General features: G+C 46.3%; 1 protein-coding gene across 8 annotated transcripts in view; it reads left to right on the plus strand.

The window, feature by feature from the left end:
• The window catches only part of ArfGAP1 (ADP-ribosylation factor GTPase-activating protein 1), a 62,484-nt gene extending 48,972 nt beyond the window's left edge, over positions 1-13,512 (plus strand). For 7 of the 8 annotated variants that reach the window (XM_075668647.1, XM_075668653.1, XM_075668652.1 and 4 more), the window contains 2 exons: positions 6,235-6,348; positions 12,134-13,512. In XM_075668647.1, coding sequence (XP_075524762.1) covers positions 6,235-6,348; positions 12,134-12,545 — 526 coding nt within the window. In that variant the 3' untranslated portion in view covers positions 12,546-13,512. The remainder of the gene's footprint in view (positions 1-6,234; positions 6,349-12,133) is intronic. The other variant, XM_075668654.1, reaches the window with a different exon arrangement.
• Positions 13,513-14,153: the final 641 nt, after the last annotated feature.

The following is a 14,153-nucleotide window of genomic DNA, read 5'->3' on the forward strand; positions in this document are numbered from 1 at the left end:
GATCGGTGTTATTTCACTGTACAGGCGTATCAGTTGCCGCGGTCGGAAGGATGGGCGCGCCGGCTTTGTAAAAGTGTTGGATTCTCTCTTCAATAATTAGGACTGCAAACTTAGCTAGTTTAATTGGATTTATGGTTACCAACTAAACTCAGCTCGAAGACAAGGGACGGAGAAAGAAGTGTACGTGTCGTGCATTTTTCTTTGTGTGTCTACCGTCTGTTTAAAGTCAAACACAGTGTTTGTAAACGAATTTTTGCCGTCGCCGTCGCATCCTCTTCAGTCTGTGGCCCCCCGAACTTCGGTCGCCCGCAAAGTGCTATAGGGGTCGCGTTGTCTTCACGTTTCTGACAACCCTGTGGCGTTTCACCACTGGAATCTGCTTGTCGACGCAGCTGCGTTGAAGCAGGAAGCAACCCTTGGTTTCGAAAAGGACGCGGGGTGAAGGACTTCCCAGCCGTATCTGTCACTCGCCTTGTTTTGCTTGCTTTGCGAGGACGGCTCGTTGTGCTTCCCGCTTTGACGCTCGTGTCGTTTTGGCAAGCTGCCTTTGGCTTCCGACAACCCATCCCGGGCGTTGAAAGTCGAGTCGAATATCAAAACAGGAAAGAAAACATCTGTTCGCTTGCGTTTTTAATTGCTGGCGCTCGCATTACCTAATTAACGAGGCCGCTGTCGTGGAGCGGGATGGATTAGGCGAGCGGCGTTTCCTGTGACCCGGCTTCGTCGCTGTCGCGTGCTTCTCGTCACTGAAGCAGACGACGGGCTCTTCCGCAGCGCCGAGCCGGACGTCGTCTGCTCTTTCGCGAGCTTGCGTAGTCTGCTCGAAAAAGAAGTGAACAAAGAAACTAACCTACTGCCGTTCATTGTGCTCTGGTGTTGCTGGTAAGGAGTCAGCGCGCGCGTAGCTCTCATTTCTTTGCTGACGGCGTGTATCGGAGCTACGTCTCGAAGTGCGCCACGATTCTGTCAGGGAAAAAAAAGAAGGGCATGCAATAACCTGCCGAGAGAGACTTTGAGGAGTCCCGCGAAGGAAATAAAGAAAGTGGGCGAAAATGCGTCTATATTTTAGGAACGCGAGCGAATGGTGAGCGAACGGGTTTCCGCGGGAGTCTGGCTCGACTGCCCGGTGTTTTCTTCATGTGTTTCTTTTGTTCCTTTAGTTTCTCGGGCGGCGGTCTTCCTTTCCACTTGTTTCGCTTTGACCTCTGGCGACCGGTCGCGGAACTGCGCCGCTGAATCGCTCGCTCGCCGGGCTCGGCGGCCGGCGCGTTTTCTTTCTGTTTCGTTGCGCATTTCTCGAACGAACGTGTTCGTCCTTCCCGGTTGTAGTACTTTTGCTTCTCCCGTGAGCTCGCCCACTTTGCTTTTCTTTGCAACTGTCTACCTGGGCGCTCACGTTCCCTTCTCCCCTCTCTCGTTCGCCAGCGGCTGCGTGTAGGCGGGCGTTGGCCAAGATATGCAGCGACGTCGCTCGCCTCTGCCGCCGCCGCCGCTCGCTTTTGTCCAACTGTTGCGTTTGCTCGCCGGTTGACGCTCAACGCGCTGGCGAGCGTAGAAGGAGGGTTGGCTTTCCGGCGTTGCTTTTGCATGCGCTACGAAGTAGTCTGATCTAGTCGGCCGACGCAGACGACGCGCGCGCGCGCTCGTCTGACCGGTGGGCGCGTTGCAGACGACGTGCGGCTACCGGGCGCGGCCATGTTGGAATCGACGAGGTGCTGTTTTTGACAGTTGGGCTTCTGGTTCAACCACGAGCATCGACGACAGAAGCCAACCCTTTCGTTTTGTTCTGTTTGTGTAGCTCTTACGTACTAGTACGTCGCCGGCGCCTGTTTGTGTGCGCGTGTTCCTGTGCTTGTGTGGTTCGTGTGGTGTCAGCCTGTGGTCGGCGTTGTTGTGGTTTGCGGCTCGGCGATCTCCATTTCCACTGTGCATGTGTGACCGAGAGCAGAGCTTTTCACCGTAACCAGTGACAAGCGCGCGGCAGGACATGCGCAGCGTCTTCGCATCACTGTGTTGGCGTCGTTTTGTGATCGTCTGCTATATTTAGCGAGCGGCATCGGAGAGGCGAATCTGCGTAGGATGTTCGCCGGAGCTGCCGCGGTCGCAGGGATAATCGCCCATCGATCCGCTGCGGCTGTCCGCCGCCTAAACTGCGTCGGGCTCATCCCCTCGTCTCATCTTCCTCCCTCGCATTATCCGTCGCTCTCGTGAGCGTCTGATCAGTTGTCGCGGCGCGGTAGAGGGCGACCGCCGATAACGGACGTCTTTAAGCCACCGCGCGTCGCGCCCGCAACCTCTCGTGTGCGCGACACACACCGCTTTCAACCGTCTGTTGTTGTCGCCGCGGATCAAGAGCGCGCGCCTTCGGCTGCGCGTTATCCTCGGGAGGAGCCGAGACGCTGCGGAGAGAGCGCAGCGCCGGCTTCGCGAGGCGACTCGCAGACGGAGACGGTAACAGCTGTTGCTGGCCCGCTGCCGCGAACTATGGAGTGGCTCTACAAGAATGCCGGCATCGGTCAGCACTCGCTGCTGCTGCAGGAACCGACCAAGGGAGCCGCCGTGCGAAAGGGTTGCAGGGTGGCTCGCCACGCAAAGTGAGTCCGTGTCGCAGTCGAGTCTTGCTTCCCCCCCATGCCGCGAAAAGGCGTGTGGAACGCATCTCTTTGAAGGTTGTGTAGAATAGGTAATATATATACCCCAGAGGTGATGACAGTAGTGTGAGCCCCCGAGTTGATAGAAGCTAACCTTGGCGACTTCGTCGAAACACTTTACCGATATAGCCGCGACAATACCGTATGCTGCGTAGTTGTTTTATTTCCCTTGTTATTGGCTATGACGTTTTTGCTTCTGAGCACGAGGTGGCGGGTTCGACTTCCGGCCGCCGCGGCCACATACAAAAACGCTCGTGTACCGTGGTTTGTGTGCGCAGTAGAGAAGCCCAGGTCTGGGAAAAATCAATCCGGAGTCCCTCAAAGCCCACCGTGCAGCTTCAGAACGCTAAGCCCCCATCCAGTATAATCTTTTTTGTGATTTAACCCACTTGTTACGGTGCCATTGGCTGAGACATGATGCGCGTTATTGCAGGAGCCATCGATGTCATGCTATTTACAAGTGAGGCAGACATAAACATAACAGGAGCTCAACAGTTACGTTTTTTTCTGGTGCATTTAATAAGTACATAGAAAGCGGAATGTCATTTTTTCACTTTTGACAACTGCACTTTTGTCATGTTCAAATGTTTGTTCGGACGGGAGAGAATGTGCAATACATAAACAGGGTTGAAACCTATTTTGATACTCCATGTCTGTGGTTATTTAGCAGGCAACATTCAGTGCATTAGCAGGCAGGAATCGCAACAGCTGGCTTGTGGCTCCCTTAAAGTTAATTAACCTTGTTAAAATTGGGTGTAGCATTGTAACTAAGCGAAAATGCAGCAGTTGTCACATTGTTATTGCAAAGTTCATGAACATTGTTAAGCTATAGAGCGACAGTAGAACTTGCATGAAAGTTTTTATGCTTTGCTTCAGCGCACTATGTAACAGCTGTTCCAAGCACATTGCCTGAGCTTTCATCCATTATGCGAAGTTTGTGCACACAGGTGTCGCTTACGTTTTTCTTTTTTGTTGGTTCATGGAAACAAACAACTGGGCCGTCGATGCGCCAGCTTGCAATGCCTCCGCAGGCCTTGAATGTTTTGGAACAATGTTTCAATGAAAAATTGGCCAAGGTTCCTTGAATGTAGAGATGAGGCTAAATTTTTCCTAATAAAGATAGTGCTAAACTATCATACATATATCTTAGTGACCAAAGCGCAGTGCTAACATATGGTGACTGAGGTGTTGCAAGTCAGTTGTTGGAGTCTGTGAAGTCTGCATTGATCATCTCATGGCAGTCTAGATTGTACTGACAGCTTGACACATGTGAATCTATCTATGGTCATTAACATTGCTGTCAGTTATGGTTATCGTTAATTCATGCTGCACATTCTTCAGTGGGTTGCATTGGATATTGCACAATGCTAGAGCATGAAACTTGCCCCAAAGTTGGATTTGTTAGTATTCCAACTTTATGTGCTGGGTAACCAAGACCGACTTATTTATACTTTATATAGTACAGCATCAGTCCTAAAAAAAAAAAAATCTAAAGAAACATATGCACTGCCATTTACTGGACTTAATGTTGGCAGTGTCCTTGGAATTATTTGTTCAGATGTCTGTTATGCATGTGGAAAAGCAAACTTCAATACTAACCAGAAATTGGCATGATCTTGCTGAAATTAGGTAGCGCTTATTGAATAACGTCACAAATCTGTAGCTGGGGTACGAGGGACTCCTTAGTGTCATTATCCAGGTTAGTTTCGACCATTTGCAGTTCTCTAAGGTGCACTGCATGTTACTTGCATTCTTCTACCTTCACTACGGGGCCACGGCACCTGGGAATTGAGCACTTACTTTGATCCCGGCACATTGTGTATTTTGTCTTAGCTTAAGTGTGTTTAGCTTTGAAAGGCACGGTGCCATATTTTGCAATTAAAGATGAGCAGATTTTCATTTTAAGGTGTGCTACCAGACGTTAGTCACTAAACTAAATAGCAGTGAGTTCTTGCCAAGGGAGCCACACATTCAGTCTAGCGGTCAGAAAACGTACAAAACGAAAGCTAAAGCCTGTTTTCTTTCATGCACCTTATGTTTCTCATCTGACTGTGAGGCTCGAAAATTTGCATTTGACCTCTTATTCTGTCTATGGCTTGCTCAACCATGACATCAGAGATGCCATTATTGGTGAGCCTCAGAAGGAGTACTGGCACATATATTCAAAGTTGTGGAAACTCTATCACACACTTCTTGTACTTAAAATGATGCAAATCAGCAATCGTGAAGGTTGGAAAACAGTTATACCCTAATTTGATACCAAAGGTGGCCCCAATATAACGTCCCTGATGATATTGACATTAAGTACGGCATCATGACCTGGAGTGAAACTTGCTAACATTGTATGACGATAAGGCAAGGTATGATGTTGATTGCTGCATGCGTTTCTCCTGGGTGCATTCATCAGCAGTCGCACAAACTAAGCGTGCCTGTGTATCGTGTCGCGACACTTCCGGCTCCTGTGTACAAAACCCGAAACTGAACCGTAGAAACGGGCATTATATTTGGGACATTGAACACTTGCGAGTATCTTTTCTAGGGTTGGGTTGGGCTTGAACCTTCACGTAACACAAGAAACAATAATTATCCACGTTAGTATTCCTTTAACAGCCTCTGCTGTACGGATGCAGATAAACGAGAAGTGGATCAAACTGTAGTGCGGCTTTTCATCGCCCTGGTGGCATCCCAGCACAGTGACCATAACGACTTTAGCACAAGCTGTCGGCTAGCAACAAAGCTCTTTTTCTGCTTGCCGTCTAGCCTGTTGCTTGCATGAATGACTCCTTTGTTTGTCTTTGCAGTAGCGATAATTAAGTGGCGGTTTGTTTGGAAATGTCTACTTTGCATCCATTTTCATGTCGAAAAAATGGCATGCTTCGCACTTTGATGCCCCCTGCGCATAATTATTATAGCCCATTTGGGATTTGTAGACAGAGTTATATACACCTCCTTTGGCTGTATAATGCCACAGGGCAGTATTTTATTTCATTCGAATAAAATTGCATTCATTCGAATAAATGCATTTCATTCAATAAATTGCATATTTCATTCGAATAAATGCATTCGAATAAAATTTTAAGATTGTTTGATGATAACTAAAAAGTTTGAAGTCAGGAGGTATAATCGCCAATTCCACACAATGCCCTGTACTGCTCATGGAACTAATCCAGTTTGTTTCTTTAAAAAGACAACGCTGTAACTACCCTGGGCTCTTGCTGCTCCCATGATCATTCTATTTTTCAGTACCTTTCACACCACATAGACAAAATTCAAATTTATAGTTTCCTACAAAAATTACTTGAGGGTATAGGGTTAGATTTTGTGTACAGTCAATATGGAAGATTATAGGTCATAGTAAACTATCTGCCATAATGTGCAATAACATAAGTGGATCATGCGTTAGTTGTCTCGTGAGTGAGTCACATGGTGAATTTGCCTCAATTTTGCAATGTCCTTAGCTGCAGCCTCCTTCACTGTCTTACTGTCCTTTACTGTGGCTTTTACTGCTGTGCTCCCAGCGTCTTCAGTTCTCTGTCCTTGTCCGTCTGCTGCATGTGCGTGTCTCTGTGTCTGTCTTCCACAGGAACCAGAATCCAGATTGCAGCGACACTCCACTACTTCAGCAGCATGACCGCCCATTCAGCCCCGAACGAGAAGAGGACGGCTGGAACTGGTCAGCTGGCAACAGTGGTGCTAGGTGCGGCGACACTCTTGTGCCCTTCCTCGATCACGACACATTTTCTTGTTGCGCAATGCGAGTCTCCTTCGTGTTTTGCGCCTGCATGTAAAGCTACCCGTACTGTTCGCTACTCACTGTTACGCTTAGCTGTCTCCATGCTGCACCTAACTTTCTGTGTGCATCTAACTGGCTGGCTGTTGACAGTATCCTGATGCATCCACAGAGGAATTGGAAGTGTGGAGTAGATTAGTACCAATGTAAACAACTTTCTGGCTTCCATGGTTGTATATGTCTGACCTTCTTTAACTTTTGTCAAGGAAGCATTGACTGGGACACTTTATAAAATTCTCTCTAGCATAATTTTTTACTTTTGCAAGACTGCTGCATTGTGAGACACATTTGTTGCTCAGTAAAGCATCTGTGTACTCCATTTCTACGCATTAACATTCTATAGCTCCGCATTAAATCAATACAATGCTTAGCTTATCTTTCTTTGTATGGCATTAATCCAGGTATCCATTAGTCAGTGACAGGCCATGAATGCAGGGGAGCTATCTCTTATGAACGCACGACACTGTGCTCCAACTGAAAACAAAGTTTTGTTACAGATAGCGCAGCACAATATAGAGGCACGACCCGAAGGGTTCAGCAGTGTGAACAGCCAAGATCAGCATGTGTTGGAAACAAGGCAGCTTGCAGAATAAATGGGCAGTAATGTGTGATAGATTACAGAGTGGACTGGCCTCTCATGCAAGGAAAGTTTTCTTGGTAACCATGGTGTCAGGTGGCACTCCCGGGAACACTCGCACCATCTCTCATTGCAGCTAAGTAAACACAACTCTTGGCTCTCATTGTTGCATGCCTGCCGTGCGGGAAAGCCGAACGCAAGGAGATGGAGTTTCGTGCAGGGAAGGTCAACTTCAGGCCCGGGACGCGAGAAATTCGAGCATCCCCACAAAGCAAGAAGATTCAGAAGGCCACATTTATTCGCGAGGTTGCATTTGTGGGGCATGTGCTGATGTGTCCTTGATGTGTCACTGAGCACAGTTTGATGTACGCATCACCAATGAAGTCTTTTGCGAGGTGGATAGTTCTTTCTAAAGAAAAGATACTGAACATGCACTTTTCTCCATCAGCTGATGGTAGAGCCAGTCATTGCTGTTAACTAGTGCTCTCAGCAGTGAATTCACACATTAAATCGCTTAGCGTGAGGTTATTGCTGAAATGCAGTGTTACCTTATGTTGCATCCAATGCATGGTTTGGCCTAGTGGGCATTGTGGTTTGCTCAACATAATGGGACTGTCTGCATGTTGTCCATCATGAAAGTAGCTGTTGACTTAATATATAGGAACTGTGTTATCTTAGTATTTTAGAACACTGCATTTGTTTGCTGTTTAGGCTACCGCAGCTTTAGTGGCCTTAATAACTTGTGGTGCAACACTCCTAAACTGGACCCTAGCACAAAGTAAACAAACAACAGACTAAATCCACATTTCCAGTTAGGGACTGTGTTTCCATAGATAGTACTGTTAACAAACCAATGTTTAAGTGCTTCTGGTTGCCTGTTCAAAACAAAGATGCAAAGGCCGCACACTGGCACTTTTTTGGCCTTCCTATCTTGACTGAAACATGGGGCACCTTGTCTCAAAAGCAGACGAGGTGCTGTTTAGCTTGGGACATATAGGACCACACCAAACTGATTGGATCTGGATCGGACTCCAAAACTTGGCAGCTGAAGCTGTTTGGAATCAAGGATATACAGGGATATGAAAGCAAGGAAAGCCAAGCAAACAAGGCCATGATTGTGTATTTTAACAACTATTTGTGGTGTGTAAATGCTGTTCAACACTTTGTTTCCTTGTTGCTTTGCACGTGAGATGGCAATATGCGATGACACTTAGAACACCATTTAATTAAAAGTTGTACATATTTCATGCCTCTAACCAGCATAATATGGTGAACTGGTAGCCGTGCCATAGAAGCATCGGAGTGTACTTGCCAGCTGCTTCCTCCAGATATTGACAAGATTGGGCTGACGAATATGTTCTGTGTGTGTGTGGTCAGCACGACTTGAGGGCAGGTAGGTATCCCAGCAATGTATACGCATTGCACTTCCGTGAGTAGCTGATAGAGTATACAAATGCAGTCTATGTAGTGGACTAGGAAAACTAAATGGCTAGTTCACATTGTGGTTTGCAAATTCATGATTGTGTGCAGCAAAGGGCCCTTGGCTGTTGGCCAGATGGCATTCTTGCCATTTGGCTTTGACATTACGGTGCGGTGTTAATGGGAACATCAAATTGGTATTACAGCTCAGTTTTCACTTAACAATCTTGGCAATAATTCTTTTTCTCATTTAAGTCTACTTAGTGCATCACAACAAACACTCTCTTCCTATAAAGCTGACCCTACGTTCAATTTATTTTAGTTTGAATACAAAATATGTGTTCCCTTTAAGGTGTACTACAGTACAGTACATGGTGACCCACTGGCAAAGGATATTTTCAGTGAATGCTGACATATCCTCTGGCTTCTCAGTCTGCGTGTCACTTGAATGTCACATACAGTGCACGTGACCTTTCTGGTCGAGTGCACATTGGGCACATTGGGGCAAGTTAAGGGAGCTTGCTCCCCATGCTCTGTGGATAGTCTTATTGTGCTCCTTTCCTTATGTTTTTTATGTGTAAGTAGAGCCTGCAGGTTGTCTACCAACTGGGAAAACTGGGAATTCTCAGGGAGTTTAAGTAGTCTGGAAATAGTCAGGGAATGTGTGCTTGTATCAGGGAAAATTTGTAAAATTTTATTGAAAGGAAACGAAAATCGCGCTAATGCTGGCTTGAGTAACAGTGAGGAGTCGTAACGAATCGTCTCTGACGCCGTGTCGTCGGCTGGAGGAGCTGGCCAGTGCACAGTCAACTACCAATTTTCCGGACGCCCAATATTTGGGATATGCCCGATAATTCGGACTGCTTCGCAGCCGTAGAGTCAATATATAAGAACGTCGAAATTTCGGACGCAACAACTGTTCGCCATCCTATTTTCCGGACTTTTTGCCGTGACCGCAGGTCCTAAACGGCATTAATCAAAGCCACCACTGGCGCCATTTTGATTATCTCGCCACCTCGAACCGGCGAACTCGCACGTAGACCCGCTGGCAGCCGTATCCACCCCCGCGGCGACGCTAGGTCTGGCTGTTTCGACGATAAGCTTCTTGCCGTTCGGTGCCGTGTTTTTCATTGAAAGAATTCGTCGCTGTCAGCAATGGCACCGACACCGCCTTTGTAATCCTCGCGGTTGGCTCAGAAGCTCGGAAAGCATGGCGCGTTGCAAAATTCCGGTTCCCGAATGTCAGCTTCGCCTCAATATATAAATGTTACGCGGTGAAGCATACGGGAAGTATTGCGGAGAAGCTCAACAAGCGTGGGAAGGGGCAGTTGTCATGGGACAGAGTATGTATTCCTTAATTATACACGCGTGCACCCGCCATCTCCTGTCACAGTACGAGCACCGATATGCCTAATAAGCGTACTGGCAGGCCTTCGTAGCTTTCTCGGACGTACCTTTGGTGATTTAAGCTCTTAAGTCTTTCGTTACCACGAGAAAATGGTTGTTTATTATAGGTCTTGGAAAAAATTATTTACCACTACCAGTAATATTCCAGCACACATTGCAGCATAGCATATTGTGCATAGTGAAACGCCCTTTCCAAAAACATATGTTGCCAAGGTAAAACATGAAAATTCTAGAAAATGCTATTCTTGCTGCCAGTTGGTAAAGACAAAGAAACATACACAAAAACTTTAATATCAAAGGAAATTCAGGATATACATTTCGAAGATAAATAACCCAGTAATAGTGTCTGCAAAAATAAGTGCTGAGTACACCGCCATTATTTGGGTACATTATTTGGGTACAAAAAAGAAACTAAGACCAGTTCATTACTCATGCCATGCAGTGAAGCAGTTCCTGGAGTTTGTGAAGCATAGGTGCACTGCCCAGTTTTCTCACAAAAGGTCTGATTTTTGTTCAGCTTTGTGGTCCTCGTAACGCATTTTGCAGTTCTGCCTTTTCGGCATCTGCTGAGGATGGTCCGATGAGAAGTCTAAGGAATGTACTTCACCAGTTAGTCTAGAGTCATGCACCTCTTCCAGGAACGATCGCTCTCAGTGGAGCTGGGCAACTACAAGATTATGCATCCAAGTATATCTTCTTATTCTTGCAGATTGTCTTTATCACCTCCGCAGAGAAGAAGAGTAGAATGAAATCCCATGTCGTTGTAAATTGTATTGTGCTGATTCGTAGTGCTGGGCCAATATGTGCTATGGGTGGCCTTCTTGGTGTGAACAGAAATTTCTTTACTACCAATGGCAGCACATCATAACCAAGTGGAGTATGCACCCCGAAGGTAATCAGTACAGCTCTCAGGTCGTGTAAAAAGATAGGCACATAAGCGCGCACAAAGAAGGAGAGTGCTGAAGATTGTAAAGGAAAGTCGCCGGTGAAGGGCTGAGGACGTCCCATGTTGGCTCTAGACATCGTCGCCATTAGAGCTTGAATCTCTTTGCTGTCATCTTCGGAATCATAAGTCAAGTCCTCATCACTAAATTGAAGTGCGGGTGCAGCATAGTTTCGAGCACGACGCCTTTCTCGCGACACAGCTGCATGGCGCGACACAATGGGAATGACTTTCGATAACTGCATAGCAGCACCGGCAGCAATTCTTTAAAGCAGTGAGACCCAACACTGAAGTGTTGTGCACGGGCTGAGAGTATATCAGGACAGTTGAGGTTGACTTTCTAGCTGTTGAGAGAATCCTACTTGTGACAAAGTTCAGGCTTCATACTAAAAGCTTGCTATCAATTGATAGAAATAGCTCATATTTGAAAATATTTGCTTCTGTATGCACCTCTTTTTATTCGTATTTGAATATGTTCTACTCGATTTGCAATGGGCTTTACCATTTATTTCCAAGATATTTTATTCGCTGTGCATTTTACTAACCCCTCTCTTCTGTTTTCTTTTTTAATAATATAGCTACTACTCCTTAGTATTAAAAGTGGAGCAAGCTTTCTTTTTATTTCTTAACATGCTTACCAGAGAGTGACAGCATCGGGCGACATGGTGTCAGCCCGTATCCATATAAAACGAAGTTCTGTGTCACTAAGGGAATTTCGCAAAGGCACTCGGGGAAAACCTGGGAAATTCGGGGAATTTGGAAATGTGAACTTGGTAAACACCCTGGGAGTGAGGCGGGCATTTTTATTTGTGCTGTTGTGACATCATGGCAGTAAGTAACAACCCATAAAAGGAGCCCTTTGTATGCTTCTAAAAGAACTTATTTACCATTGTATACATCTGTGGCCTCGGCGTCCCATTTTCGCCCATGGTTACTGTTTTGCAAGCTCCCACCCATAGTTGGGTGAAGTGAAAAGTGAATGGGAAAGTGGGAAGAAATTGGCAGTGAATTTTCACTCATCCTTTTGTTGGCTTTATGGTTAAAGTTAAAACCATTGTGACAATCCGAAAGTTGCAGGACTGATGCCGGATAACATTTGATCTCAAAGTACCACACATGCACACACGCATGCATGCGTGCAAACACACGGTCATGATTACTATTGCGCAATTAGTAAATGATGCAGAGCATCATTTACTAATTGAGCACCGGGGAGAGCACTACGAACTATAATCTGAAACTAAGGCCGTTGCAAAGTATGGTGGTAAGTGGCATCAGGCTGTTGTGCTTGCTAGTCATAATCCAGTATTTTAGTCCCTTAAGTGTTTCCTTACTTCTTTTTCCAGTTCTCCTGCAAAGCCCACAAACCACGAGAACAATGACAACTGGAATGACTGGGAAGCTGGGGATGCTTGGGAGCCTGTGACGACTGCATCGTCGCCGTCACAGAAGTCGTCCAAGGCAAAGGCATCTGCATCCAAGAGTTCGTCTTCGACAAAACAGGGGGGCTCCAGCAAAAGCTCGTCGGCCAAGTCGCCCACGTCAAAGCTCTCGCCAACAAAGTCACTCTCGTCCAAGAAGAAGGCCGGCGATGAGAAGCTCCTCATCGACTTTGGCGAAGAGTCGTCGGGCAAGGGCGGTGGCTCGTCGGCAAACCATGACTGGGATTCTGGGTGGGATGACGACAACGGCTGGGAACAGCTGGATTCATCGTCTGGCTCCAAAGGGTATCAGCGTATCAGCACCAAGGCAGATTGATGGCGTGATTGCACTGTGCTATACGTTGTCGGTGCAATGCACTGCCAACGATGGATGGTGGAAGGGTATGCGGGTGTGTGCAAGTCGATGGAAACGAGTGACAACATGAGTCTCGTTGTGCCGGTGGTACTGTGCAGCATACCTCTGCTGCAAACAACTGGAGTGTGGTGGGGAGGTAGTGATGTTGTCGTCTGCCATTGCCGGGACGTCTGTTCATGAGGTTCAAGCGTGCATGGTGGTTCCTCATTGTGGTTGGTCTCTGCAACACGGTTCCCGCCGAACACATTCGGCTCTAGTTTGCCTATGTGGCTGCGCAGCGCAGGGCATTTGTTGGGCTGTGCATAGTAAACTTGGAATTGTGGTGTCTATCACTTCGTGGCTAGGTTTTCAAGTTTGTGACCGTGTGGCTGCTTGAATGGGTTGATTATGACTTTTTTTTTTTTTATGAGCAACTGCCCATATGAAGGTGAGCATTCATGCAGTAACAGTACTCAAAGAAGCTGCCACGATTCCATGCTTTTTAAATTGTCTGTTTTTGCTTCTTTTAAATTCTTGTTGTGAAGCAGCAAGTTCCACTGCATATTCTGTGCTGCACTGTTGTTTGTGCTTGCCTTGGCTTGTGGAAGGCCTGCAGCAAGCTTTCGTGTTTCAGCCTAGCCGTATGACAGCTAAAGCCTACGTACTACTGCTCGTAATTTAGTTGCTGGAGGACAAACATAACTGCAGATAATTCTGTATTGCGAGCAGGTCAGAATGAGCGCAGCATATTTTCAGCTCTGGCGTTCTTAATTTTGTAATGCATTTCTGAAAGTTGACAGCATTTTTCTAGCTTCTATAACTGCAACCCAAGCTTGCTTTTGCAATGCTAAGGTCGATCGTCTCAGATGTCTTTCATTTCATATGCCTCCTGATTTACCAGCCTTTTTTTTTGTTTCTGGCATGCTGATTAAAAATGGTTGCCCTGTCACTCCGTTGTGTTTCAGCGTCTGCTTTGAACCTGCTGATCATCTGCGCTGACATAATGACAGTTGTTGTCGATCGCCATACTACCAAGGGTCCAAGAATTTTCATATAGCATGGCTGCATTCTATATTCCACCAAAATAATTAACTTTCTTTTTCTGAAATAATTGCGGAACAGTATTTTGATTTTCTCATTGGGCTTGTCAGTCTTGCGGACACAGGAAAGCAGTTTTCAGCATGCAGAAAGGTAGGGAGATTACGTGTCATGGTGTAAGGTCATTTGAAGTTTTGTAGATTGACGTGGAACAAGAACATGCAGCACTGCGCGTCTGTGTTCGTGGATCTAGTCCAGACAATGACCTTGCCAAGTGGCAAATTGTGATTCTGTGAAAGCACCATTCAAATCAGTTACACCTTATCTTGCTTGCACCTTGAAAACATCTGGCTTGATGGAAAGCTATGTATGTGTCTTTTACGAGCAGGAGCTGTTATTGAAGGCAAGTGTGTGATGTCTCTAAGGGCACCTTGTATATATGACTCTCCTGGCTAAGGTGATGGTTCACTGGGACTCTTAATTTTTTGCAGAGGTGGTATTTTGCATTGAACTTTTATGTCGTGTAGAGTTTCAATATATCTAGATAGATTC

This window comes from Dermacentor variabilis, chromosome 9, assembly GCF_050947875.1.
Source record: "Dermacentor variabilis isolate Ectoservices chromosome 9, ASM5094787v1, whole genome shotgun sequence".
NCBI classification, from domain to species: Eukaryota; Metazoa; Arthropoda; class Arachnida; order Ixodida; family Ixodidae; genus Dermacentor; species Dermacentor variabilis.